General features: G+C 41.1%; 2 protein-coding genes across 8 annotated transcripts in view; both read right to left on the bottom strand.

The window, feature by feature from the left end:
- Positions 1 to 26,436, bottom strand: part of PDCD1LG2 (programmed cell death 1 ligand 2) — a 111,714-nt gene that overhangs the window by 28,047 nt on the left and 57,231 nt on the right. For 6 of the 7 annotated variants that reach the window (XM_036331064.1, XM_036331063.1, XM_036331062.1 and 3 more), the window contains 2 exons: positions 14,838 to 14,995; positions 6,533 to 6,832 (listed from right to left, as the gene is read on the bottom strand). In XM_036331064.1, the coding sequence (XP_036186957.1) occupies positions 6,533 to 6,832; positions 14,838 to 14,892 (355 nt within the window). In that variant the 5' untranslated portion in view covers positions 14,893 to 14,995. The remainder of the gene's footprint in view (positions 1 to 6,532; positions 6,833 to 14,837; positions 14,996 to 26,436) is intronic. The other variant, XM_036331066.1, reaches the window with a different exon arrangement.
- LOC118667519 (S-phase kinase-associated protein 1-like) lies at positions 3,913 to 5,681 on the bottom strand. The gene has a single exon (XM_036331076.1). It carries the CDS (start codon positions 4,662 to 4,664, stop codon positions 4,161 to 4,163), a length of 504 nt encoding a protein of 167 aa, XP_036186969.1. The 5' UTR covers positions 4,665 to 5,681; the 3' UTR covers positions 3,913 to 4,160.

Below are 26,436 nucleotides of genomic sequence, written 5' to 3'. Positions count from 1 at the left end.
GTTGTTGTTCCATCAGTTATGATAGAGATGACTCAAAGTCTCCAAATATAATTGTGGATTTGTTTATGTCTCCTTTTATACCTGCCAATTTTTGTTTTATATATTTTGAAGCTATGTGTTTGATGTACACACATGTCTTCCTGTTGAGTTGACTTTTTTATCATTATGAAATGTCCCTTTTTATTTTTAATAATATTTCTTTTCTAATGTTAGTAACTTGCGAGATAACTAACTTTTCATTAAGTAAATCTATGAATGGAAGCTCTTACTTATAGAAGTAGTTATTGCCATCATTATACAATAAAAAGTTAAACTTTCATTGAAAAAAGCATCCTTATGCCAAGTCAAATTTTGCCTCATGGTGACTTCAACCATTGGTTCTTGTCTGGTTTAGTAGAACAACACATGGCAATCACAGTAGTTGGAACATGGGCTTCAGAATCTGAAAGGTTTGACTGGGCTTGAGCCAAGGGCTAGTTACACGACCTGTTGAGCCTTCAGGTTTTTCATTTATAAAACTGGTACAATAATACTTATCCTTAATAGGAGTTAGAATGATTAAATGAGTTATGTGACTAAAACATAATAAATACTCAGTGTTAGTAATTATTAGCTCTTCCATATGAGAAGGCAACTTTTCCAGTATTTGAAAACAACTAATGAAACTCCATATAGTCAGTTCATTTGTAGATAAACAGATTTCTTTCTATCAACCATTTCTCACAGGACATAGTTATCAAACCCAGTGCTAGATACCAGTTTTTGGATTCACTTTCTTTTTCCCAATGTAACGTGAGCTATATTCCAGATATTATGTAAGCAGTACAAAGTCTAGTGTGACTAATTACCTCCTATGCACTGAGCACACTTTAGGCCCAACAGGCTAGGGTCATAAGATCAATTTTGTTAAATAAATGAACTACTGCCTAGCCTGGTTGGCTGTAACAGACCCCTTGGCACTTGGAGATTCTCTCCAGGTTGACCCAAGACCATCAATCACCCTTTGCTGGCCCTGACTCAACAACTACTAGTTGTTTTGTCTGTTATAGATACAGGTAACTACTACTATTCAGCACACATTTTACTATTTTATGCACAAGGTGTGTGCTGTGTGGGTCCTGGGCCTATTTGTCCTCAGATCCATTCCTCAATTTTTCTCCTCTGCTTTTTACTACAGGAAGACTGATTCCTGCAGGTTGTGTATTCTGGGTTCTTGACAGCCAATAGGAACATGATGGGAAGCTTGAAGGGTGAGAGAGGGGAAAATGTTAGGGTATGCTTTGTGTTATACTTGTCTCTCCAGCAACAGCTACATTTCTTCCCTGGCTCCCGCTACCACTGGACAGGCCCACTGGGATTCTAGAGTCTATCATGTGACTCTGGGCCCTATGCTCCACCAACCTGCCTTCCTGTTTTCCCTCCAGCCCACTGGTGGTAGCAGCTTCCTAGGTAGGCTTCTCAGTCTATTCCATCAAAAGATTTCCTGATTTAAATCTCCACTGGTTTAAGTGGTTTCTGTTTTCTTTGACTATATGATTTATAAATTACTGGCAACTCTAGCATTGCTGAAATAAAGATAAGCTGTACATAGTATTGTTTGTTTTATCATCATAATGACTGTAACTAAGGTTAAAATAAAAAAGTAGGTTTCCATGTCCTAGCCTCAACCAATTCCAACAAATTTCTAATAATCACTGACAAAAAATTTTTAGGATTGCTCTCATTTGTCTGGAGAGGAACCTCAGGTTAAACACTTTATAATTCCCAGGAGCTTTTCTCCCCTTCAAAATTCATTGTTCCTTAACTCCCTATTCCCTTCTGTTTCCCCAATGGAGAAAAGACACCAAGATCAGAGCCCCCATCAGTAAGTTCTTTTAGCAAGTGCTTTCTCTGGACCTAGAGGCTGAAAGCATAGCCATCTTTTCACTACCACATCGCTCCTCTTGGGCTGTTTCCTTCCTATGCCCTTTGTCTTCCCTTCTTAGGGTGAAGACCATTTCTCTAATAATTAAGAATGGAAGCCATGCCTCCTCCATCCTCCACTTGCTGAAGTTGCACTGTCTCTCTGGGGCCTTTTTTGTTGATTTGAGGTACTTCTGCAAGTCTCAGCTCATTCCAGGTGTTGGCTGTCTCCCATCCTCAAGTCTCAGCTCATTCCAGGTGTTGGCTCTCTCCCATCCTCATCGTCATGCTTTGTTCAGGCCTTCAGGTCGGTGTGGTCCTTCTCTTCTTAGTACTTGCTCTGTGTCTGTTGGGGATTCTTTGCATAGGCTGGTTCTCAACCTGTGAGCTCAATTCCTGGGCTGTCCCAGCCTCTCAGGGCCACTGTATTTGCCCCCCGCCCCCCGCTCCTCCCGCCCCCGCCATGCTCCCTGATCTCCCTTGGACAGGTTTTTCACTGTTTTTGCAGTTGCAAACTGGCTTTTCAGAAGCTACAGCCTCCTGTTACTGTTTCTTCTGCACTCTCCAGCCATCTTACCTTCTATTCCCCCCCCCCTTTGCTTTTGAAATCTATTAATCAGTTCTTTTTTCATATATTTAATATGAACTGTTGCCCAGACATTAAAGACGGTGCAAAAAAAATATTTTCAATGTTTATACCATAGGTCAGACATTTTAAGGAAAAACCTCGTCCTTCCTTTAGTCCTATTTCATGTAAGCAAACCCTAACTAGGGCTCCAGTTCTCCTGCTTCCTTCAGAGATCCCTGATCAGGATAAAATACTCTTAGGTGATAATGGTCAACTTTTTTTTTTCCTTGCATTTCTCCGAAAAGAATTGTGATGCAGTGTGCACCCTCTCACATGTTAAGTTGATTCTTAAAGTTTTTAGTGTTTCTAGATTGGAAAAATATATGACATTTAGCAGTTTGGAAACATTTATATTTTTAATAAAACAATTATCTCACTCTTACATATGTACCTGATGTCATCTAGATATGGAAGAAAGTTTTTTATAGACACTGCCATCTGTTGAAAAGTGCATACAAAAATTTTTCTCTAATGGTCAGAGCTTTACTTTGTTTCTTTTTATTCTTTGAACCTTCATTTCCATTCCACTTTTCTATAGGATTTTATCCTAATGCATCATATTTAAAGGTCTTTTATTGATTATTCCATGTTTCTTTGCAACCAAACTTGACATGTGGCTATTAAAATTAAATATTTTTTCTTGTGACCGTAAGGCTTCAAGTGTTCAAAGCTTTCTTCTGCATTGAAATCTAGTTTCCATTATTATTAGCACATGTGAAATCAAAACATAAAAATATAAATATTGATAGTTATTAAACATAAATTTTTATTGGAAATGTATCTTTTATGGGATGAATGGGGCTTTCTTCCTGATTTGTTCATGAATCAGAGGATCCATATGATTTATGGTTGAAATGAGACAAGATTCAACATCAATTCTATTTCTATCTGTCATTTTTTTAATAACTATAAGGACTAAGGAATCTTGCATATAAAAATAAGTTGGTGGGGATGGAAGTAAGGCATTTCATTCTTTGAAAGCCTTATGTTTATATGGCAACAATTACTCATCTTTTATTATCAGGTGCTCATCTATTAGGGCCTCCTTCAATTTTGTTGAAAACAGAGAACTCGATATCTCATCTGCAATAGATTTGTTGGTCATTATAGTTTGGTAAGTTACTAATATTTCTAATTACTCTTTTGTTTAGGGTTATGGAGGTTTTTCTTGTTGTTGTTGTTGTTTTATAGAGAACCCACAATTCAGTTTTATTCAGAGCAAAGAAAAAAGATACTTTTGATCAGGGGTCCTCAAACTTTTTAAACAGGGGGCCAGTTCACTGTCCCTCAGACCATTGGGAGGGCCGGACTATAGTTTTAAAAAAAAACTATGAACAAATTCCTATGCACACTGCACATATTTTATTTTGAAGTAAAAAAACAAAACAGGAACAAATACAATATTTGTATTTGTATGTCGCCCGCGGGCCATAGTTTGAGGACCCCTGCTTTTGATCATACTGGAAAAAACTCAGCCATAGGTTTGGAATCTGTACCCAAACTACACATGCAATGAGGACAAAATTCTGCTAATACAATTGATTTGCTGCTGCATTTGTCTTCTGTTTGCCTAATATTAACAATTATAAATAGAGCAGGGCAACTAGTATTTGAAACAATCCTTAGAGTGTCAGACAAACTTTTCACTCTCTTCACACCACTGGTTCTCTTTGCGTACCTGGGCTTCCTCTTCTTCAGTAAAGTCATTTTTGAGATTGAAGGTCTTGCGAATCTCTTCAGGGGTTTTCCCCTTGATCATTTTGGCAACAGTCTTGTGTGTAACATCAAGCAAACCTTTGATGTCTAAATAGTTTGCAGCCAGAATAAGTTTAAATAGTGTTCCTTGGTCAACTTTGAGCAATTCTTGGTCCCAAACAGGGATATCATCTGTTCGCTTTTCTTTGTTCTCATCGTCCTCAGGAGGAGGAGGGTCTTCCTTGTGGTGGGTGCACCACTGAAAGATCTTTTTAAATATTGCTGCATTAACATTTGGTAGAGGAACTGGGTCATCATCGCCTTCAGCATCCATTCCCAAATCTTCTAACATGGTCTTGATAGTCACAGATTGTTTGGCAATTTCAACATCAGCTTCAAATATCTCTCCATCAGAACTCTGCAATTTAATTGCAGGCATGGTGCTTGGGCTCAAGGAGAGAGCGGGTTGGAGGCTGACGAGAGCAGGACGGTATCAGCAGAATCAAAAGAAAAAAGTGGAGAACAAGGCCACTTATGGGGTTATGGAGGTTTTTACACTGTGGGGCAATGCACTGTATTCATGGGTGACAGGTGGGCTTTTCTGAAGTGGAAGAAAGCAATACTAAAAGAGGAAGTGTTCTAGGGGAACCCCAAGAGCCTTGCCTGGAAGGCACATTCTCAGGCACACTCAGTTTGGGGAAAGAGTACTTGGGGAAGATGAAAATTGAGAAACTCATTTCCTAAAACTGCCTGTGCCTATGCACTCCTTAGATAAAGTCTTTGTGATCTCCATATACCCTAGGTTGGAGACTTTTAACAAGTTAAGAAATTAATTAGTTGTTTAAGTAATTAATTAATATTTAAGAAATAAATCTGCTCCACACCTGAGCCATCCCTGGTCTACGTGAGGAAGCAAGCAGAGTGCCTTCCCAAGAATAAAAAGTAGCCCTGAGCCACAGAGAAAAAGTGGGATGTTTGTCCCCTAATTGCCCCCAAATCCTAGATGCTTTACAGCATTCAAATAGAGATCAACAAACGTGGGGGCCATTAGGGGATCATGAAATGTACAGTCTTCTCTCTTCCTGTTAATTGAACTCAGACTAACTTCAGTGTTCTGGAAGTTCCTCCCAGTTTAAGTCTGGATGTAGAAAATGCAATAAAGATAGAAGGCAGGCCCTAGCTGGTTTGGTTCGGTGGATAGAGCATTGGCCTGTGGAGTGAAGGGTCCCAGGTTCAATTCTGATCAAGGGCACATGCTTGGGTTGTGGGCTTGGTCCCCAGTGGGGGGCGTGCAGGAGGCAGCCGATCGATGGTTCTCTCTCATCATTGATACTTCTCTCTCTCTCTCTCCCTTCCTCTGTGAAGATCTCTCCAGATTTAGGTTCTTGAATCCTGCTGTAGTGGAAAGAGCCCTGAACACGGAGGAATGGGGACAGCTATTTTTTTTTAAACTTTCATTTTATTTTATTTTTAAAATTAATTTTAGAAAGAGAGAAAGAGGCACAGAAACAGAAAGAGAGAGAGAGAGAGAGAGAGAGAGAGAGAGAGAGAGAGAGAGAGAGAAACATCAATCTATTATTCTACCCACTCATGCATTCACTGGTTGTCTTCTGCATGTGCCCCTACTCGGGGACCGACCTGCAACCTTGGTGCATCTATGATGCATCTGGTCAATACTCCAGCCAATGGAGTTACCCTGGGCTCCCTCAGGCCACCCACTTCACTTCTGTGAGTTTCTGCTTCATCAGCAATTAATGAGGCTTGGACTAGAGTAGTACCCTTCAAACCTTTTAGACTGACCCAGAGTGAGGCAACAGACACAACATACAACCTCTGATGTATTTTATTCTATTCATTTTGTTCACTCATTTTATTGGGGGAAAACATCTACCTGATTACTACTCACTAAACTGATATTTTAATTCATAAATAGATGGCAAACCCTGGTTTAAATAACTCTGGACTGGGGGGAATAAGCTGTTCTCAAAGAGTAGCTTAATAATCAAGTAATGTTGTTCCTCAAACAAACTGTGAATTAGGCACAGCCAACCTTTGGCTCCTCCCCGCCTTTCAAGGACTCATGTCCTGGTTTCCTCTAGCCCCATTTATTCCTACAACTCCTGCTCCTATTTCCCGTACCTCAGTAGCCTGTACTCAGATGTAAAAAGTTATTTCTGAACTGGTACTTTTCCTTTCTTTGAGATAGCTCTGTCTCCTTAGAACCATCCTCCCAGCTTTAGCTCGAGCTCTCTTTAGGTCCTTGTTGGAAAGATGTTTCCACAGATTCCAGGCCTCGAAACTACTCACCTTTGACTTTTAGAGTCAGGTACTTGTAGTCCCAGGAGCTCCTATAGATGATCACGCAGCGGTACTTCCCCGCATCACTCAGCTGGACTCGGGGGAAGTGGAATAAGGCCTTCCCCAGGGGCAGCTGCTCCTTCAGCAAAGTGGTGCTGTTCGAGGATATATTGTTTCCCAACTTTTGCAAACTGGCTTGTAGATATTCAACATCCAGGTCATCGTCAGAGTAAAAATCACACTCCAGGGTCACATTGCTGCCGTGTTCCGCTGTGTACAGTTCCTTAGGGATCACCACTCTGAATAAAGCTACACAGAAAACAAGATGTTCTCCCATTGTCTGCATTGACATTTCAGTTCTGTGCAGAGTGGAAGCCAAAGAGACCCAGGCCACCCCGCTTTTCTAGGGAATATCCATCATTATCTGGGCATTGCTTGGGCTCATTTCTGTCCCTTCCCCATCCAGTCTGGGCAAGAGTGGAATTCTCTACACACTGTTCTGAGGTAGTTCTTTCCTCTCAACACTCCCCACCTGTACACCTGATGGCCCTCCTACCACCTATTATCCAGGCTCATCTTTTTTCATGTGAACCAAATTACAACATTCCCTGAAACAACGTGACTTAATAATTACAACTATCACAACTATCACGTGTTGAGTTCTTACTGCGTGTTAAGCCTCTGCTAACTCATTTATCAAAATGCATTAACCACCTTCAATGAGCCAGGTTCAGGAATTTACACTAGAACTTTCCTCATAGCACTTTCTTCTTTTATTTTATTACACATGAAAAAATAGGAAACAGGGAAGAAAAATGGGGCTTGCAAGGAAGATTAGTTGCTGAGTCTGAGATATAACAAGAATTAGAGGACTCTGGGTGCGACTTACTTAACAAATGTATTTATCACACTATGCTTTCTCTTCATATGAGGAACGCCTGTAACTTCCTCTGGAACTCCCCATAGCACACAGCAGAACTCCCCTCTTGACCGTCTGGTCCTTTGACAAAAATACACTTTCTGCTTGCTTCCCCACTCTGCCTCGTACAAGGGTGTGTGTGTACCAGGGCTGTAGGCATAAAGCATGCTACCTCTCAGACAGGTGATGTTTTTCAGCTAATGTTCACAAGAGAAAAGAGCAATTAGCAAACATGAATCATGTATATGAGTACCTCAGAATAACTAGGAAATTAATGGTTATTTGGGAAGGCTTTTAAAGCATACTAATGCTCTGGCCCCACTTAGAATCCTTTAAAATTAAATTCTAATTCTTTTGTGAGGCTAGCATCAATTTTTTTTATTTCCCTAATATTTAAATAACATTGAGAACCACTGGTTAGACAAATAAAACACTTGCAAACATCTTTTATCTTCCTGCCATTGAAAGTGTTGTCCTCAGTTTCACCTGGGAGCTAGTTAAGAATGCAGAACGTCAGGGCCTGCCCCAGACCTACAGGAGCAGAACCTGCATCTTAGTATTAATAGTGTGATTGATTGATGGTGTGCACATTAACATTTGAGAGGCTGAGTTAAAACTCTGGTCTGCATTGAGACTTTTAATGGGAAGTAGAGTAATAGTTAATATTTATTAAATAAAATGAGCCAGACACTGGGCTACCTTTACATCATCATCTTATTTGATGTTCCCTAAATCCTGCAAGGTAGGAGTTACTACCCCCATTTTACAATTGGGGAAACTGAGGCTTAAAGAAGTGATACACTAGCCCAAGGTCATGGAGTTGGAATTCAAATTTATGTCTCTTGAAAACCTATACCCCTAACAAGTTTACAGATATGACTATATATCCACTGGCATGTATATACTATATCCATATTTTTTTATCTTTGTACTAAGGAAAATACATTTGTTTTCTATTTTATATGCCTTGTGGCTATTAAATTAAGCTTCAGCCTAGCATTGCACTCCTGAAGTTATCAGACAAAGGAGAAAATTGGAAAATTTCCATGACTACAAAATTAAGCAGACTAAACAGGTTTTCTCCATTATTTGGGGCCCTTGACTAAGTTAAAGGGTAAAGGACTTGGCCAGGGCATGAAAAATTCACACGTGCAGGTTCTTTAGGCAAATTAAAGCAGTTGCCTTGACTAATGCTGGAGCCTTTGAAAAATTTTATATAATATACACATACTTTAATAATATATTGATCCACTGAATCTACATTTTAACAAAAGATAAAAATCTATATAATCCAGTTCAAGATGCATACAATTAGGGTGCACTTATAGTGCTGGCGTCTTTTTGAAAGTTCTTGAGGTAACTTTACATTTTATTTGCAATCAGGAATCAATGGGAGCCAGCACCTGTCACATCTCCAGTAAACACAAAATAAATCATTTGCATTGCCTCCCAAGATAGCTTCCTCTTTAAGCTAATTTTATACTTTTTTTTCTCTTTGACAACAGAACCATAGACTTGTTCCTACTTCCTACCTAATGTGCTTATAAGTTGGGGGGCTGCTTTAGAAAAGCCACAGTTTTTAGAAAACTCTAGTTTCTGGTTCAAGATAGAAGCCTGCTCTGGGCAGCTGACTCATGCACTCCTCTGTATAGGAACTCTGCATGGAGACAGCTTAGAAATCCATCCCCCAACCTGATTCTTCTGTGTTGTATGCCTCAGGGCGCAACAGAAGTAGTTTTGGAGAATGAAGATAGAATAAGTGGAGTGACCCAGGGTGTAAGCCCTGCCCCAGAGTGACACATCAAGCATCACCATGGTCATGTGCCCCCCCCCCCCCCCTTTTATCTATCTTTGGAAGATGAAGAAAGAAACATCAATAAAAAGAGTAAAATTTAGGTTACTTTTTCCTCCAACTCATGACAAAAGACAAAAGTAAATATCTTTCTTAAATGTATTACAAGATGAATTACAAGATATTGTTAGGTTTTGAAATAAAACTAAAAGAAACTAGAAGCCCAGCAGGTGTTGCTCAGTGGTTGGACATCAACCATGAACTATGATGACACGGTTCAATTCCTGATCAGGGTGCATGCCTGGGTTTCAGGCTTGATTCCCAGTTGGGGGCATGCAGGAGGCAGCTGATCAAGAATTCTCCCATCATTGATGTTTCTATCTCTCTCTCTCTCTCCCCTTTCCTCTCTGAAATCAATGAAAACATATTTAAACAAAACCAAAAACCCTTAACAATAAGAAAATAAACAATCCAATTAAAATTGTTCAAATAATTTGAATACACACTTCACCAAACAAGATATATGAATGGCCATAGGCATGTGAAAACATGCTTATCATCACTAGATATTAGGGAAATGCAAATTAAAACCAAATGAGATATTTCCACACACCTTTTAGACTGATTTAAAAAAGGAAAATGACAATGTCAATACCAAGTGTTGACAAGGATGTGGAACAATTGGAACGCTCATATTTTGCTGTTGGGAATGCAAAAATGGTATAGACTCTATGGAAATGTTTAACGGTTTCTTAAAAAGTAAATATATATTTAGCATATGACCCAGCAATCCCACTCCCAGATATTTATTTACCAAGTGAAACGAAAACCTATGTTCCCATAAACACTTATATACAAATGTTTATAGCAGCTTTACTTATGTTGCCAAAAATAGGAAACCCAAAAGTCCCTCAACTGAGGAATGAATAAACAAAATGTGGTACATACATACAGTTAAAGATACTCAACAACAAAAAGGAATGAACTATTGATACATACAACAATATGGATGAATCTCAAATACATTATGCTAAGTGAAGGAAGCTCAACAAAAAAAGTGTTTAATGAATGGTCCCATTTATATGACATTCTGGAAAAGTTAAAACTATAGGACAGAGCAGAGTGAGTGTCTGGTCTTAAGAGTTGGGGGAGGGCCGGCCAGTGTGGCTCAGTGGTTGAACGTCAACCTATGAACCAGGAGATCATGGTTTGATTCCTGGTCAGGGCACATGCCTGGGTTGAGGGCTTGATCCCCAGTAGGGGCATGCAGGAGGCGCAGGTCAATTATTCTCTCTCATCAACTAAATGTCTTTCTCTCTCTCCCTTCCTCTCTGAAATCAATAAAAATATATTTTTTAAAAAGTGTTAGGGGGGATTTTTGTTTGTTTGTTTGACAAAAGTGACAGAACTGTTCTAAATCTTGACTGTGGTGGTGATTTTGACTATTCATTTGTCAAAACTCATAGATGTTTTTGTAAAAAAGTAAATTTTACCATATATCAATTTAAAAATAAATATTTTCAAAATACAATGAAAATGTTTTCCACTAATTTTTATTTCAAACTTTAAACTTTTTTATAGATAACACAGTAGAACATCCTCAGAGCACACAAGTAAGAAAAGAGTTCATGATTAGTGGTTTACTTGAATTATACTGAGAATTAATTTTCATCACAATCTTTAGGAGATACACATTTCTTTAAGCATTAATCCAGAAAAAAAGAAGGAAAATAACTGTAATGTCCATCAATAGTGGACTATTTAAATAAATAACAGCATGTCCAATAAAATATATATAGAGCCCCTTAAAAATGAAGGATGTCTATATTTGCTGATATGAAAACTATAAAGGGCATGTTTGCCAATTGCTTACTAAAATTTCTTTGAATGATTTTTAGTAACTTATTTTATGGAGAAATAAAAAGGACAGATAGGATGGCGCTCCAGGGAGTGTTCTGGGAGGAGGTCATGTTGAGGTGAAGCAGGTGAAGAGTTTCTGGGAAGCTAGCACGGTTCTATTTCTAACCTGGGTGGTCGCATCAGTGTTTACATTTGTTTTATATGGTTTTCTGTATGTATGGTATAAAGGTTTAAGTGCAAAAATAATTTAAGATATTGAATTCAGTAAAATATATACTTACCAGTGCTTACTAAAACCCAAGAATTAGAATATTACTAATAACATATATCTACTGTCTCCACCAAAGGTAATCACCTTTTAAATATTGTGTTTATCATTCTCTTGCTTATTTTTTTTTGTTTTATCTTAAATATATGTATGCCTAAGCAATATTTTGTTTGTAAAAGGACAATGTGGTGATGTCATCTTCTGTTTTCTTTGTTTTTCCTCAATATTATGCTGCTAAAATTCTTAGATGTAGTTGCATGTTTTTGTAATTAATTTACCTGTATGGCACATAATACTCCATTCTGCTAATATACCGTAATTTATGCATTCTCCCGTTGATGGGCATTAGGTGTCTTTTTATAGACTAACAATACTGTTATAAGTATTATTTTTAAAGTTTCAAAGTAGAAATTTAAACAGACAGGGTAATACAAAATTATATTGATCCAATTCATTATTTTCCATTTCAGTGAGAGTGCAGGTCTAGGAATGCACAGGGTAATGAGGGCAGTGAGGTCATCCATCGGACCTCCCTGATAGCCAGGGCTCTCTGGGCATTGAATGCCATGGCCTGGCTGCTCTCACGTGCTTTTAAAGGATTCTTATATTTTAATAATTATATTTTAATTATACAACTAATCCTCTTGTAGATTTATTTTATTATACAAGTAAATGCAAACAATAACAGCAACCTGGTAAACATACTAAATAAAATTTCCCTTTCACCCTCATCCCGGACCTCATCTGCTTGCCAGAAGTAATCTAATCAGTCCTCAGTGTGTGTGTGTGTGTGTGTGTGTGTGTGTGTGTGTGTGTGTGTGTGTTCCCTTTCTTTCTCAGGTAAGAGAAACTCTTTAATTAAGGGAGACATGAAATGTCAAAACTTAAAACAAAAACCTGAGGAGTAAGCATTCTAATTTAGGCAGGTATTTAATGTTTGATTGAACTAATATTATCTGCATAAATATAGAGTGGAAAGCAGAGTAGAATTCCAAGTTTGTATAAAAAGCAAGATACAATATGTGTATAGCTTCCTCTTGGTTAATTCATAAACATAATTCAACATACATATTTTTTGGTTTTGTGAATGTCCAGAGTAAATGTTTAATATGTGCCCATAATCAAACTTAATTCCAAAAACCCAATCCTGAGTGGGTGGTTTAGGGATTGTCTGTCATACTTGCTCACCATCATTGTAGCTCAGTAAGGTAGAAAGAACAGTAGCTTTGTAGGAAGCTTGCCCACGCCACCTAATTACTATGTAATGTTTGGTAAATTAAATAATTTTTCTGAGTCCCAGTTTCCTCATCTACCAAATGGTTATTATTAATGTCCTCAGTAAATATACATTCTCTTCCCTATGCCCTATTAGTATCCCTAATGGTTAGAATCTACTTTCATTTCCTTATGCTACTTATCTTAGAAAGAAAGGTGCTACCATGGGAGAAAGATTCAGTAAGGGATACAAAATGATACCACTTGTTATCCTAGCTCACTCTTTTCTTAAGAGAAAATTTAAAACAATAACAAACAAAAACACACATACAAAAAGGTCTCAATGTTTCTAAGCTGCAAAGCTGCAGACATTGCACAATTCCCAAGGTTTCTCCTGGAGTGCCCAGTCCTCTCAGGGGATGGGGAATAGCAGCTTCAGAACCTTCTTTTGACCTTTGGTTTTCTTATCACTTTACCAGAGGCCCGGTGCATAAATTCGTGCACCAGTGGGGTCCCTCGGCTGGCCTGCAGGATCGGACCAAAACTGGATCTTCAACATCCTCCGAGGTGTCCTGAATTGCAAGAGGGTGCAGGCCAGGCTGAGGGACCCCACCAGTGCATGATAGGGGTTGGGGAGGGACGTGGGAAGTTGGCCAGCTGAGGAGAGACCGTGGGAGGACTCCAGGGCATGTTTAGCCCATCTCGCTCAGTCCTGGTCAGCCAGACCCCAGCAGCAAGCTAACCTACCAGTCAGAGCATCTGCTCCCTAGTGGTCAGTGCACGTCATATGAGCAGTTGAGTGGCCTTAGCATATCATTAGCATATTACACTTTGATTGGTTGAATGGACAACCAGACACTTAGCATATTAGGCTTTTATTATAAAGGTTGGAAATTTAAAGTTCTATGGTAGCAAGGAGGCATCTTTGCCTTTTACATGTCTCTTAGATCGGAGGGTGCCTTAGAAAGGAAACAGAAAATGTTTCTTTAGCTGGCACTATAGGGCAGGGCTGGAGTAAGCAGCATATTGGGGTGCTCTCCAAGGATGGCCCCTAACAAACCAGGCTGTCCAGCCCAAGGGAGGAGGAGGAACGTGACTGGGTAAAGAGCAGCTTGGGATCACCTGGAAGGTAGGGAAAAGCTCTTCAAAAGGTTATCAGTGCCAAAGAAGCCCTTCTTTCTCAATCAAAGGCAGAATGTTGGGGGACTTCCCAAGCACTGGGGCTGCTATCATTGAGGGCCTAATTTCCTGCACCCACTTCTGTCTCCCTCTCTTACCTCTTGGTGTTCACCCAAAATAACACACTATGATCCTCACTGCACACACAAAGGGTCTTGACTTTCCTAGGAGAGCCACAAACTCTGAAACTGCTTTTTGCCTTCAACCATGAAAAGTCCTTAGATGGGAAAAAACCTGTGAGCACCCACACCTGCTGGTAGAACTCCTTTCTTCAATATCCAAAGGCATCACATTAAGGTTCATTATTCATTTAAACATTAGGAAAACTCTGATTTTCCAATTCAAGTAATCCACAATTAGCGTTTGAATGAACAATGCTACTGTTGCTTTTTAAAAGAGGAACTGAAATAAATATTCAATAATCAGCAGAATGTCTGCAAGAGACTCTTTAGAGTAGAGGTTCTCAACCTGTGGGTCGCGAGCCTTTTGGGGGTCGAACGACCCTTTCACAGGGGTCACCTAAGACCATCGGAAAACACATATATAATTACATATTGTTTACAGTAGCAAAATTACAGTTATGAAGTAGCAACGAAAATAATTTTATGGTTGGGGGTCACCACAACATGAGGAACTGTATTAAAGGGTCGCGGCATTAGGAAGGTTGAGAACCACTGTTTTAGAGTAACAGAGTTCTTTAGGTGTCCCCCTGACCTTTGTCTCCTCACTCTACCTGTCAGAAGAGAAGAGGACAGCTGCCTGGCACCTCACCTTTCAGGACAAACAAACAATGCCCTCTTGTATCAGTGCCGAGGTGCATGGTCTGAGAGGTTCTGTCTTCTTGTCACCACCTTCATTGGAGAGTGGGACTAGATGAACCAATATTCTCAGTCCCTGTTTTTGTCAGACAGGAACATGGGCATGCACAAGCCACCATTCTTTTGCTGTGCTTGTAACAGCCAGTAATCACCTTTCCCCTCAAAGAAAGCCTTTAGCCTGAGGACCACATTGTCATGGTTGGCTTCAGCTAGGGGCCATCACCTGCTCCTCTTTCTCAGGCCCCTCCCTTTGTCTGTCTTACCTCTTGTCTGATGAAGCTGTACTCCCAGGCTCAAAATTAGCAGGAGGAGGAACATGTTCTCTACCGGATCTGAAACAGACAACTGAAAGTCTCAGGCCCTTCTGAAGTTTTGCTTTCTGTAGTTTTGCCGGTCTCATGACTTGATGATTTGTTCACTCCTGAAAACAAGGAAATGACTTGTAAACAATGTGTGGTTTTTTAAAAATATTTTTATTGATTTTAGGGAGAGAGGAGGAAGAAGAAAGATCGATGTGAGAGGAAAACATGGACTGGCTGCCTCCTGCAAGCCCCCCACCACAGGGGATTGAGCTGCAACCTAGCACATGCCCTGACCAGGAATCAAACCAACAATCCCTGGGTGCACTGGATGATGTTCAACCAACTGAGCCACATCGGCCAGGACTCATAAACAAATCTTTTTTTAAAAAAAATACATTTCCCACTTCTAGGAATATATCCCAAGAAACCAGAAACACCAATTAGAAAGGATATATGCACCCATATGTTCATAACAGCACAATTCACCATAGCTAAGATCTGGGAACAGCCTAAGTGCCCATCAGTAGATGAGTGGATTAGAAAACTGTGGTACATCTACACGATGGAACACTATGCTGCTGTAAAAAAGAAGGAACTCTTACCATTTGCAACGGCATGGATGGAACTGGAGAGCATTATGCTAAAGTGAAATAAGCCAGTCAATGAAGGAAAAATACCACATGATCTCATTCATTGATAATAGAGACCATTATAAACTTTTGAACAATAATAGATACAGAGGCAGAGCTGCCTCAAACAGATTGTCAAACTGCAGCAGGAAGGCCAGGGAGGGTTGGGGGGCAGGAGGGAGGGGGGAAAGAGATCAACCGAAGGACATGTATGCATGCATATAAGCATAACCAATGGACATAAGACACTGGGGGGTAGGGGAGGCCAGGGGATTATCAAGGGCGGAGGGGAAAAAAAGGACACATATGTAATACCCTTTGTAATACTTTAAGCAATTAAAAAAAAATTCAAAATAAATTTTAAAAAATCCCCCCAAAATAAAAAAAAAAACAAAAAAAATAAAAAATACATTTTATTGATTTTTTAGAGAGGAAGGGAGAGGTATAGAGAGTTAGAAACATCGATCAGCTGCCTCCTTCACACCCTCTACTGGGAATGTGCCCACAACCAAGGTACATGCCCTTGACCGGAATCGAATCTGGGACCCTTGAGTCTGCAGGCCAATGCTCTATCCACTGTGCCAAACCAGTTAGGGCTCACAAACAGATCTTTAAGTGGGCCATGGCAGAGTGAAGCTGGGAAGGGAAGTTATGGGCCTCGGAGAGAGGGAAGATAGGGTAAGAGGAAGCGAGGGCCTCTTTATCAATCCAAATTAGAAGCTCTTCCTCCTTTTCTAACAGACTTTTCTGAATATGAAGCAATCCTCTGACTTACCCACACTGGTGGTTATCTCTTTGTCTCTCCCACAGAGCTTTCCATACTTTCAGGAGTAGGCCCTTGAAAACCAAATCTTGCTTGTCAAATAAATAATCCAGCTGGGCCAGAACTCTGGGTGTCAGGCACTCCGTTTAGTGCTCAGGAGCACAGAACTAGATTCTCAATAAATATCTGACAGCTGACTGAGCAGGGGAAGTAGACAAGCTCTTTTGAGTGCTGTGAATAAGTTTGCCCATTACTTGGGTGATCTCTTTTTAAGAGGTTTAGACAGGGAAAGCAGAGAACTGGCTATGTTGTGTCCCAACCTTTGTCCTGTTTCACCTCTTACACTTCTACCTTTGCTCAAGGTTTTTTCCTCATCCAAGGACTTTTCATGGTTGAAGGCAAAAAGGGACAGTATACGTGACTGTCAGCTAGTTTGGCCTCCAAGAGGCTGTCAACATCGTATTAGCCATGGAACCATTTCTTCAGGGGAAATAAGTTAGAGCCATACATGTAAATCAGGTTAGAAGCAGAGCTGCTCTGAGTACAATGGAGAAGGCCAGTGGAGGATTTGGATCAGAATGACATGATCTCATTTACACTTTTAAAAGAGGACTCAGCTTTGGTATAGATCAAGCATGTCAAACTCAAAGGCTAACAAGGGCCAAATAAACAAGGTTTAAGTTTATATGGGTCACAAAAAAACAAAGCTTCAATTTTCATAGAAATGGGTTTATTTTGATAAAGACATGCTGACTACAAAGGGCTGAAATAAATGAGTAATTGTTAACATAAAATAATAGAACATTTTAATAAAAATTAATATTTTTTTCTTGAACATTAACTAACCAGACACTGAATAACTGCACAAATTAATAAGCGTAACATAAATAAACTTATTTTTCTTGTTCTCTGAAAGCAAAATATTTCCTGTTGCGCACACCAAACATTCTGTCCAAGACTAATGACGTGGCACCCTGACCGGTTTGACTCAGTGGATAGAGCGTCGGCCTGGGGACTGAAGGGCCCCGGGTTCGATTCCGGTCAAGGGCATGTACCTTGGTTGCAGGCATATCCTGGGTAGGGGGTGTGTAGGAGGAAGCAGCTGATCAATGTTTCTCTCTCATCCATGTTTCTAACTCTCTGTCCCTCTCCTTTTCTCTCTGTAAAAAATCAATAAAATATATATATTTTGTAAAAAAGACTAATGATGTGGCAGTTGGCTGCTAAAATATTCGCTGCTAGTATTAGTGGAGAGAAATGGTGCGCGGACGCGTAAGGGAAATGAATGCAACATGACTATTGTAATCTGTCATTAGTGATTTTGTAGTTCATTATTAATAATTATGTATAACAGAATATTGTAAAAATTAAGTTAGGAAATTTTTATTAAAACATTTCTTACATACCATTATATTGGCCGGGCTGCAAAAATATTCCTTGTGGGCTGCATGTGGCCTGTGGGCTCTGAGTTTGACATGCTTGGTGTAGATAATAGACTATTGTTGGGCAGGAGACTGGGCGGGGTGATCAGTGTAGAATATTTTTGCAGAAGTGATGATAGTTTGGATTAGAGTTGTGGAGCCAGTAGAGGTGAGAAGTGGTTCTTGTTGAAAGTTTAATATATATACATATATTTAATTTGTCCTTTAAATTTATTAAAAAGTTTTCAACATCTTTATTGAAGTATAATTAACATATAATAGGGAATTATATGTGTAAGTGTGTTTATATGTTTGTGTCTGCATATCCATAATAATAAAAGCATAATATGCTAATTGCCAGGGCTGTGAGGGAAGCACGGGTCCCAGGTGCCGGAGGGAAGCCGGTGCTGGCAGCCACGGGAAGGAAGGCCTACTCTTGCATGAATTTCATGCATCGGGCCTCTAGTATATATTTATACACATGTATACATATAAAACATAGATGATTCAGTGGTACAATTCAGTGGTTTTTAGTATATTCACAGAATTGTGCAACCTATACCACTATCTAATTTTAGATTATTTTCATCATCCCAAAAAGGAACCCCATACCCATTAGAAGAAACTCCCCAATTCCTCTTCTCTTTCCCTCCAGCCCTTGGCAACCACTAACATACTTTCTGTCTCTACAAATTTGCTTATTCTGAATATTTCATGTAAATGTAATCATATAATATGTGGCTTTTTATGTCTATCTTCTTTCACCAGGCATATTTTCAAGATTTGTTTATGTTGTAGCACATATCAGTACTTCATTCCTTTTTATATCTGAACTAGAGGTCCGGTGCACAAAAATTTGTGCACTTGGGGGGGAGGGGGGAGGCCCTCAGCCTGGCCTGTGCCCTCTCACAGTCTGGGAACCCTCAGGAGATAACGCCCTGCTGGCTTAGGCCTGCTCCCGGGTGGCAGAGGGCAGGCCCAATCCCTAGGTGCAGCCCCTGGTCGGGCTCAGAGCAGGGCCAATTGGGGAGTTGGGGTGCCACCCCCTGTCATGCACAGAGCAGGGTAGATTGGGAGGTTGCGATGCCACCCCCAGTCACGCTCAGGGTAGGGCCGATTGGGGGGTTGGGGCACCGCCCCCTGTCACACTCAAGGCAGGGTCGATGGGGAGGTTGCGGCGCCACCCTCTGTCACGCACGGAGCAGGGCACATCAGGGGGTTGAGGAGCTCCCCCCTGTCACTCAGAGAGTAGGGCCTATAGGGGAGTTGGGGCACCGCCCCCAGTCACACACACAGCAGGGCGGATCAGGGGGTTGGGGTGCCACCCACTATCACCCACAAAGCAGGGCCGATCAGGAGGTTGGGATGCCACCACTCTCACACTCAGGGCAGGGCCGATGGGGAGGTTATGGCTCTACCCCATCACACACAGAGCAGGGCCCGTGGGAGGGGTGGGGGTTGTGGCACCGCCCTCTATCACCCACAGAGCAGGGCCAATCAGGGGGTTGGGGCGCCGCCACTCTCACACTCAGGGCAGGGCCAATGGGGAGGTTATGGCTCTACCCTGTCACACACAGAGCAGGGCCCGTGGGGGGGGGGGGGGAGGTTGGGGCGCCGCGCTCTGTCACACACAGAGCTGCAGGGTGATCAGAGGTTGGGGAGCTCCCCCGTATTAGGCACAGAGCAGGGCTGATCAGGAGGTTGTGGCCCCACCCCCTGTCACACACAGAGCTGCAGGGCGATCAGGGGGTTTGGGCGCTGCCCCCGTCACGCTGTTCCCGGTGCCAGGAGGCCTCTCGGCTCCGCTGATCCCAGTGCTGGGAGGCATATTACCCTTTTACTATATAGGAGAGAGGCCTGGTGCATGGGTGGGGCTGGCTGGTTTGCCCTGAAGGGTGTTCTGGATCAGGGTGGGGGTCCCCACTGGGGTGCTTGGCCAGCCTGGGTGAGGGGATGATGGCTGTTTGCAGCTGGTCACACACCCTTCAGGGTTGGGGTCCCCACTGGGGTGCCTGGCCAGCCTGGGTGAGAGGCTGAGGGCTGTTTGCAGCTGGTCACACACCCTTCAGGGTGGGGGTCCCCACTGGGGTGCCTGGCCAGTCTGGGTGAGGGGCTGAGGGCTGTTTTCAGGCTGGCGGGTGATGGAAGCTCCCAACCGCTCCTTTTTTTCTTTCTTTTTTTTTTAATTCAGGGCCAGCTTTAGCTCTGAGGCTCCAGCTCTTAGGCCTCCACTGCTGAAAGTAGGTAATTGAAACAATGTATAACTCCAGTTCTGACTCCAGCTCTGAGATCCCAGCTCACTGAAAGCTGGTTTCTGGGTGTTTTTTTTAGCTTCTATATTTGTTAAAATGTTTCAAACTGTAGGCTCAGAGGCCGGCAAGGCAGGCGGGGAATGTTGGAATCCTCCGTCACTGAAGCAAGCAAGCCTCATGTTAGTTTCAAGCTGCCTGGCTGCCGGCCACCATCTTGGCTGACAGTTAATTTGCATATCTCCCTGATTAGCCAATGGGAAGGGTAGCGGTCGTACGCCAATTACCATGTTTCTCTTTTATTAGATTAGATAATATTCCATTGTATGACTATACCACCACATCTTGTTTATCCATTCATCAGTTGATGGACATTTGGGTTGTTTCCACTTGTTGGCTATTCTGAATAATTCTATGAATATTTATATATAAGTTTTAGTTTAGACATGTTTTCAGTTCTCTTGGGTTTGTATATATGTAGGAGTTGCTTGTTTAAATGGTAACTCTATGTTTAACTTTTTGAGAAATTGCCAAGTTGCTTATCAAATACATGGTTAACAAATATTTTCTCCCCGTCTGCAGATTATCTTTCAGCTTCTTGATAGGTTCTATGAAGCACAAATGTTCTAATTTAATTTAATTTAAAGCACAATTAATTTTGATGAAGTTGATTTATCTATTTTGTCTTTTATTACGTGCGCTTTAGGTGTCATGTATAAGAAACCACTGCCTAATCCAAGGTAAAAAAAAAAAAAAAAAAAAAAAAAAGATTTACATGTATGTTTTCTCCTGAGAATTTTATCACTTTTCTTCTTATATTTAGGTCTTTGATGCATTGTGAGTTAATTTTTGTATGAGGCAAGGCTCCAGATTCGCTCTTTTGCATGTGGACATCCAATTGCCCCTGAACAATTTTGTTTAAAAGATTATTCTTTCTCCATTTGATCCAATGAACTATGGATGTATGGGTTTATTTTTGGACTCTCAAGTCTACTCCATTGAGCTATGTCTATTTTATGTCAGTACCAGAGACTTGATTACAGTAGTTCTGTGGTAGGTTTTGAGATCAGGAAATGTGAGTCCACCAACTTTGCTCTTTTTCAAGATTTTGCAGATGTCTGTGTGTGTGTATGTGTGTGTGTGTGTGTGTGTGTGTGTGTGTGTGTGTGTGTGTGTGGCGGGGGCAGGGGGGGGGCTATTGTGGCTCTCTTGCATTTACATGTGAATTTTATTTTATTTTTTTATTTTTTTAATATATTTTATTGATTTTTTACAGAGAGGAAGGGAGAGAGATAGAGAGTTAGAAACATCGATGAGAGAGAAACATCGATCAGCTGCCTCCGGCACATCTCCTACTGGGGATGTGCCCACAACCCAGGTACATGCCCTTGACCGGAATCGAACCTGGGACCTTTCAGTCCGCAGGCCGATGCTCTATCCACTGAGCCAAACTGGTTTTGGTGACATGTGAATTTTAAAATCTGCTTATTCACACACACACACACATCTGAAATTTTGATAGGAACTACACTGTTTCTGTATGTTTATTAGAAAATATAGCCATCTAATAAATAATATTGTCTTCCAATCCATGGACAACATACAATGTCTTTCCATTTGTCATCTATACTTTCAAAGAAGACCTGATGGGAATTTCTCACAGGTTTGACAAAAATAAAAAAATCTAGTAAAATTTCTAGGTTTAGGGCTTGAGTCACTAACCTACGGCAAATGCAGGTGCTATTTATTAAAATGGAGAAGACAGAGAGAAGCAGATTAGAGAGCAGAAATCAAGATTAGAATATGTTTGGAATATGTTTGAAATATGTTTGGTTTGAGATGTCTCTTACACATCCAAGTGAAGATGTTTAGTAGGCAGTTGAGTAATAGGTGGTCTAGAGTTTGGGGGTAGAGATATAAATTTGGGAGTCATCAAAATATAAGTGTTACTTAAAGTCATGAGGATGCATGACTTCACCTAAAGGGTGATAGGAAGAAGAGAGTGTCTGAGGACTGAGACATGGGGCATTCCAACATTTATCTATCCTTGAAAGGGAGGCTACTAGCATAAGAGGGTTGAGAGTAGAAGTAAAAAGATAAATTAGCAATATCTTTTCCTTTCTGTATTCTAATGCTTTGACATTTGATGACTCTGGGGGTACTGCCCCTCCTAGAATTAATCAATGTCTCACAAAGAAGTTCATCTTTCAAATGCACACCAACCAACCCAGAACCCATACCTCCAACCACCTTTTTTTTTTTCCCTTGGTTCCCACATACTGTGCCACTACTTATCTGCCCTAATCACTCCAGGGCCAGGTACCAGAGGACAAGAGACAGACTCTATGCCTCAGAGCCTACTGAAATTATTCAAATTAGCCAATTCTAAGCCTGCCTATCCCACCTTGCCCATTCCTTCCTGTGAAAACCACAATAAAGTCTCCTGCCCACATTTCCCCTTCTTCCTCTGCCCCCATATGACCCTGATGCTTTCCTGGGTAGCCCCCTGTGGTATAACATGTTCCTTTCTCTTGGGAAAGAGGATACCATTTTTTTTTTCAATGACAGCCATTTCCTGATTTGTTGACCTCACCATAGCTAAGTAACGATAAAACCTGGAATTTAAAATATCGTGCTACAAGGAGGGAGCCCCAAATTCCAGAGTTGGGTTTAACAGTGTGGAGGTCATGGGTGGCCTGATCTGTGTGGTGCTGGTGGATCTGGTGTTGGTGAAAGTCTGTGTGGATTCAAAAGAAAACAGCAGGTAAAGATATGGAGACAACAGAATATAGGCCACTCTTTAGGAAAGAGTGATGAGGCAGTAGTTAGAAGGGAATACAATGTGAGGTCCACAGTAGACTGTACCCTTGCTTTTATTTTAGGGAAGGAGATAGTACAGCAGGGACAGAAACACAATCAAAATTTCCATAGGGAGTCACAATTTCCATGCTCAAGGCACACCTTAGCTAGACCTGAAGATCACTTTCCTTATTGAAAATGCAAACATATCCACAAAACATATTATCTTAAGCTGCACCTGCAGGCCTGGGACTTATCCAGCATTCTTACTTCTAGAGAACAAATGGATAGCACATAACATGTAGTTCTGGCAACAGAAAGGACTCCTGGCTCAACCACCACTGGGCTTAACTTCCCCTTCTTCCTTGCCCATCCAAGGGGGCTTTCCTTGCACACTGCCTGCTTGAGCTACTGTTAACTGAGAGGTGGACACTGTTGTAAAGGTACTTTCCAGCCAGCAGCCTTCTCTCTTGTAGGGATAATATGCCCCATATAATGGTTAAGAGCTCTGGTTCTAAAGTCAGGCACATCTGAGTTCAAATCTTGGTTCTAGACATTATTAGCCTCTAAGACCTTGGGCAGTTTATAAAAACTCTTTGTGCCCCATTTTCCTGTAATGCCAGTAAACACCCACTTCAAGTCAGAATCTTGGGTGTCCTCTTAAGCCTACTCATCTCTCATCTTATACCTTCCCCTGCTACTGTCTTAATCCAGCTCCTCGTCATTTCTCCTTACACCATAGCACAGCCTCCTCACTGTAATTTTGACCTTCCACTTTTGCTGCTCTCTGGTCCGTCTTCCACTTTGCAAGGTGGCAGACACAAACCTTGGCATCCTCCTCCATTCCTTTCTTCTCTCACTTGCATCCAATTCATTAACAAGTCTTGTACCAGTAGGCCCTTCCTTCAAATGTATCTAGACTCTGGCTGTTTCCCTATCAGCCGGATTCAGTATTATCTCTTGTGGTGATTACTGCTATAGCCAGACAGCTGGACTCTATGATTCTGACCTGGCCTTCCTATAGTTGATTCTTAACACAGCAGCCAGAAAAATTGTTTAAAAAATATACATCAGGTGACTCAAAACTTTTGATGGCTCAATATTTCACTGAGAGCAAAATTCTAAATCCTTCCAAAAGCCCAGGTAAGGGGACTGTTTCGAGCCTCCTGCTTCAGAGGATCCTACTGTGGCCATGCCTCTCCCTGCAGTGTGAGGTGTCTGCAGGGCTGAGAGGAGTGATCTTGAGCCTCTCCCCATCACATTCTGGGTCCTTGAGATGCTGGAATTTCATGCCCAAAGGCTCTAAGCCCATGTCTAGGCCTGTGCAGTGTCTTCCCCAGATCCATCCCTCCAAAGATGAACCTTTCTGCCAGTGTGCATATCCCCATTAACCAGGCACTTCTTTTCAAGATTTTTCTGCTTGAAACTCCCTTCTGTAAAACTGCCAGAGCACCAGCCCTCTGGCATTCCCAATTCTCCTTATCTGTCTCTCTTTTCCAAAGCATTCATTACATCATATTATACCATATAATATACTTGTTTATTATATTATAGCCTACCATCTTTCATAAGAATATGATTGTTTAAATCAAGGATCTTTGTCTGTTTTGCTTACTGCTATGACTTCAGCCCCTAGAACATTGTCTAGCAGTAAGAAACACTCTGTCAATATTTGTTGAATACATTACCCCTTTACCTAGCAGGCAGAGAAATCTCCTGAATCCTGACTGGTGAACCCTGACCATGTCACTCCTGCTTGAAAGACTTCAATAGCTCCCATTATTTACAAGGTGCCATTCTCCGTAGTGTGGCCTGCAAAACCTTCCCTGACCTGGCCCCTCTTGCCTGAGCCACAGAAAAATGCATGCACTTTCCATGACCAGGACCTCATAGGTGCTTTGAGAATTCTAATTTCTCATGTCTGATCTCATCTTATTTTTTTCTAATCTTATTTTTCCTCTATTTCAGTTTCTTCGGGTACTTAAAAATAGTATTGCAGCCCTAGACAATTTAGCTCAGTAGATAAAAGTGTTGGGCTGTCGACCAAAGGGTTCCAGGTTCAATTTCAGTCAAGGGCACATACCTGGGTTGCAGGCTCCTCCTGAGCCCAGGGCCTTGGTTGGGGCGTGAGCAGGAGGCAACCAATCGATGTGTTTTCCTCACATCGATATTTCTCTCTGTCTTTCCCTTTCTCTAAAAATCAATGGAAAAATATCCTTGGGTGAGGATTAAAAAAGAAAAAATAGTATTGCATCTTAAGTATCTCCTTAAATAGCCTTACATTCTTATGCATTTAACACAATGAATAAGCTTCTCTTAAATGTCTTAAGCTGTTCCTTCTGTCTCTATTGTACCTACTACTCAACTCTAGTGTTTACACTAGTGTAAGTCATTTCTGGTATGTTAAATGGGTGCACTTCTGTTTCCCTGCTAGAACAAGAACTCTTTGTACTTTATTAGGCTCTTAGAACTCTTTGCTAAACCTCTGGTAATTTAGGTACTTTGTTACTAGTAACACAAAACAATGTGGGGATTTCTATAAAAATTGTTGCCTAAATTCTGGCAGAACCAGTGGTCAGAAATGTTCTGCCAGCTGCATTCTTATCTAGGGAGGATTGACCTGGAGAAGAACCTTGATAAGACAATTGACATGACTACTGACAGAACAATTGATAAGTGATCAGCCACATAGGAAAGAAAGAGAAGCAAAAAGTTGACTATAGTTTTGAGGTTAAACTATCAAGACAATATGGATACCACTGAGAGAAAAAAAAAAGGAAATATAAGATCAAGAAAGAGGTGATTCTGTCCTGCCAGCATGGCTCAATAGTTGAGCATCAACCTATGAACCAGGAGGTCATAGTTTCATTCCCAGTCAGGGCATATGCCGGGTTGTGGGCTCAATCCTCAGTGTGGAGTGTGCAGGAGGCAGCTTATCAATGATTCTCTCTCATCATTGATTCTCTCTCTCTCTCTTTCTCTGTCTCCCTTCCTCTCTGAAATCAATAAAAATATACTTAAACAAATAAAAATAAAAAAGGAAAGCTGATTTTTAGAGAAATGGTAAGTTGGGTTTGAGTCATGAAGTAATGCAAGGCATTCAAGAAAAATGTAAGTGTAGAGTTTTTGACATAATTGAGGGCTAGAGATAAACATAAAGAAGTTATTTCAAATATGCAGATGTTAGTTGACATTGGGGAATGAATCAACTCTCTGTGGGGGAGAATATAGAAGGTGAGACTAGAAAAAAAAGGTCTGAACTCTGAGGAATGCCAAATTTGGAGAATAGGAGTAGGAGACCAGAGAAGGCAGAGAAGAAATAGTCCTAAGAATAAGAGAAGCTCCCCCATCCCAGTGTTTCAGGCCCAAAGGAGGAAAATCCCAAGAAGATAATAGAGAAATCTGGAGAATAAGAACTGGGAATCAGCCCTTAGGTGTGGTAGAGACAGCTGGAAAGCATTGAGGTGGTTGGGCTGGATAATCTTTCAGAGTCCTTTATCCTGCAATACAGTGAGCTTTTTTGAAGATTGGGGGAACACATATAACCCAAATAAATCCTGCTGCCCTGGCCATGTGGCTTGTTTGGTTGAGTGACATCCCAGACACCAAAAGGTTGCAGGTTCGATTCCCGGTTAGGGCATATACCCAGGTTGTGGGTTCCATCCCTGGGCAGGGTGTGTGCAGGAAGCAACCGATCAA

The sequence above is a fragment of the Myotis myotis genome, unplaced genomic scaffold (genome assembly GCF_014108235.1).
Source record: "Myotis myotis isolate mMyoMyo1 unplaced genomic scaffold, mMyoMyo1.p scaffold_m19_p_12, whole genome shotgun sequence".
NCBI lineage: Eukaryota > Metazoa > Chordata > Mammalia > Chiroptera > Vespertilionidae > Myotis > Myotis myotis.
This window is presented reverse-complemented; position numbering and strand designations above follow the sequence as displayed.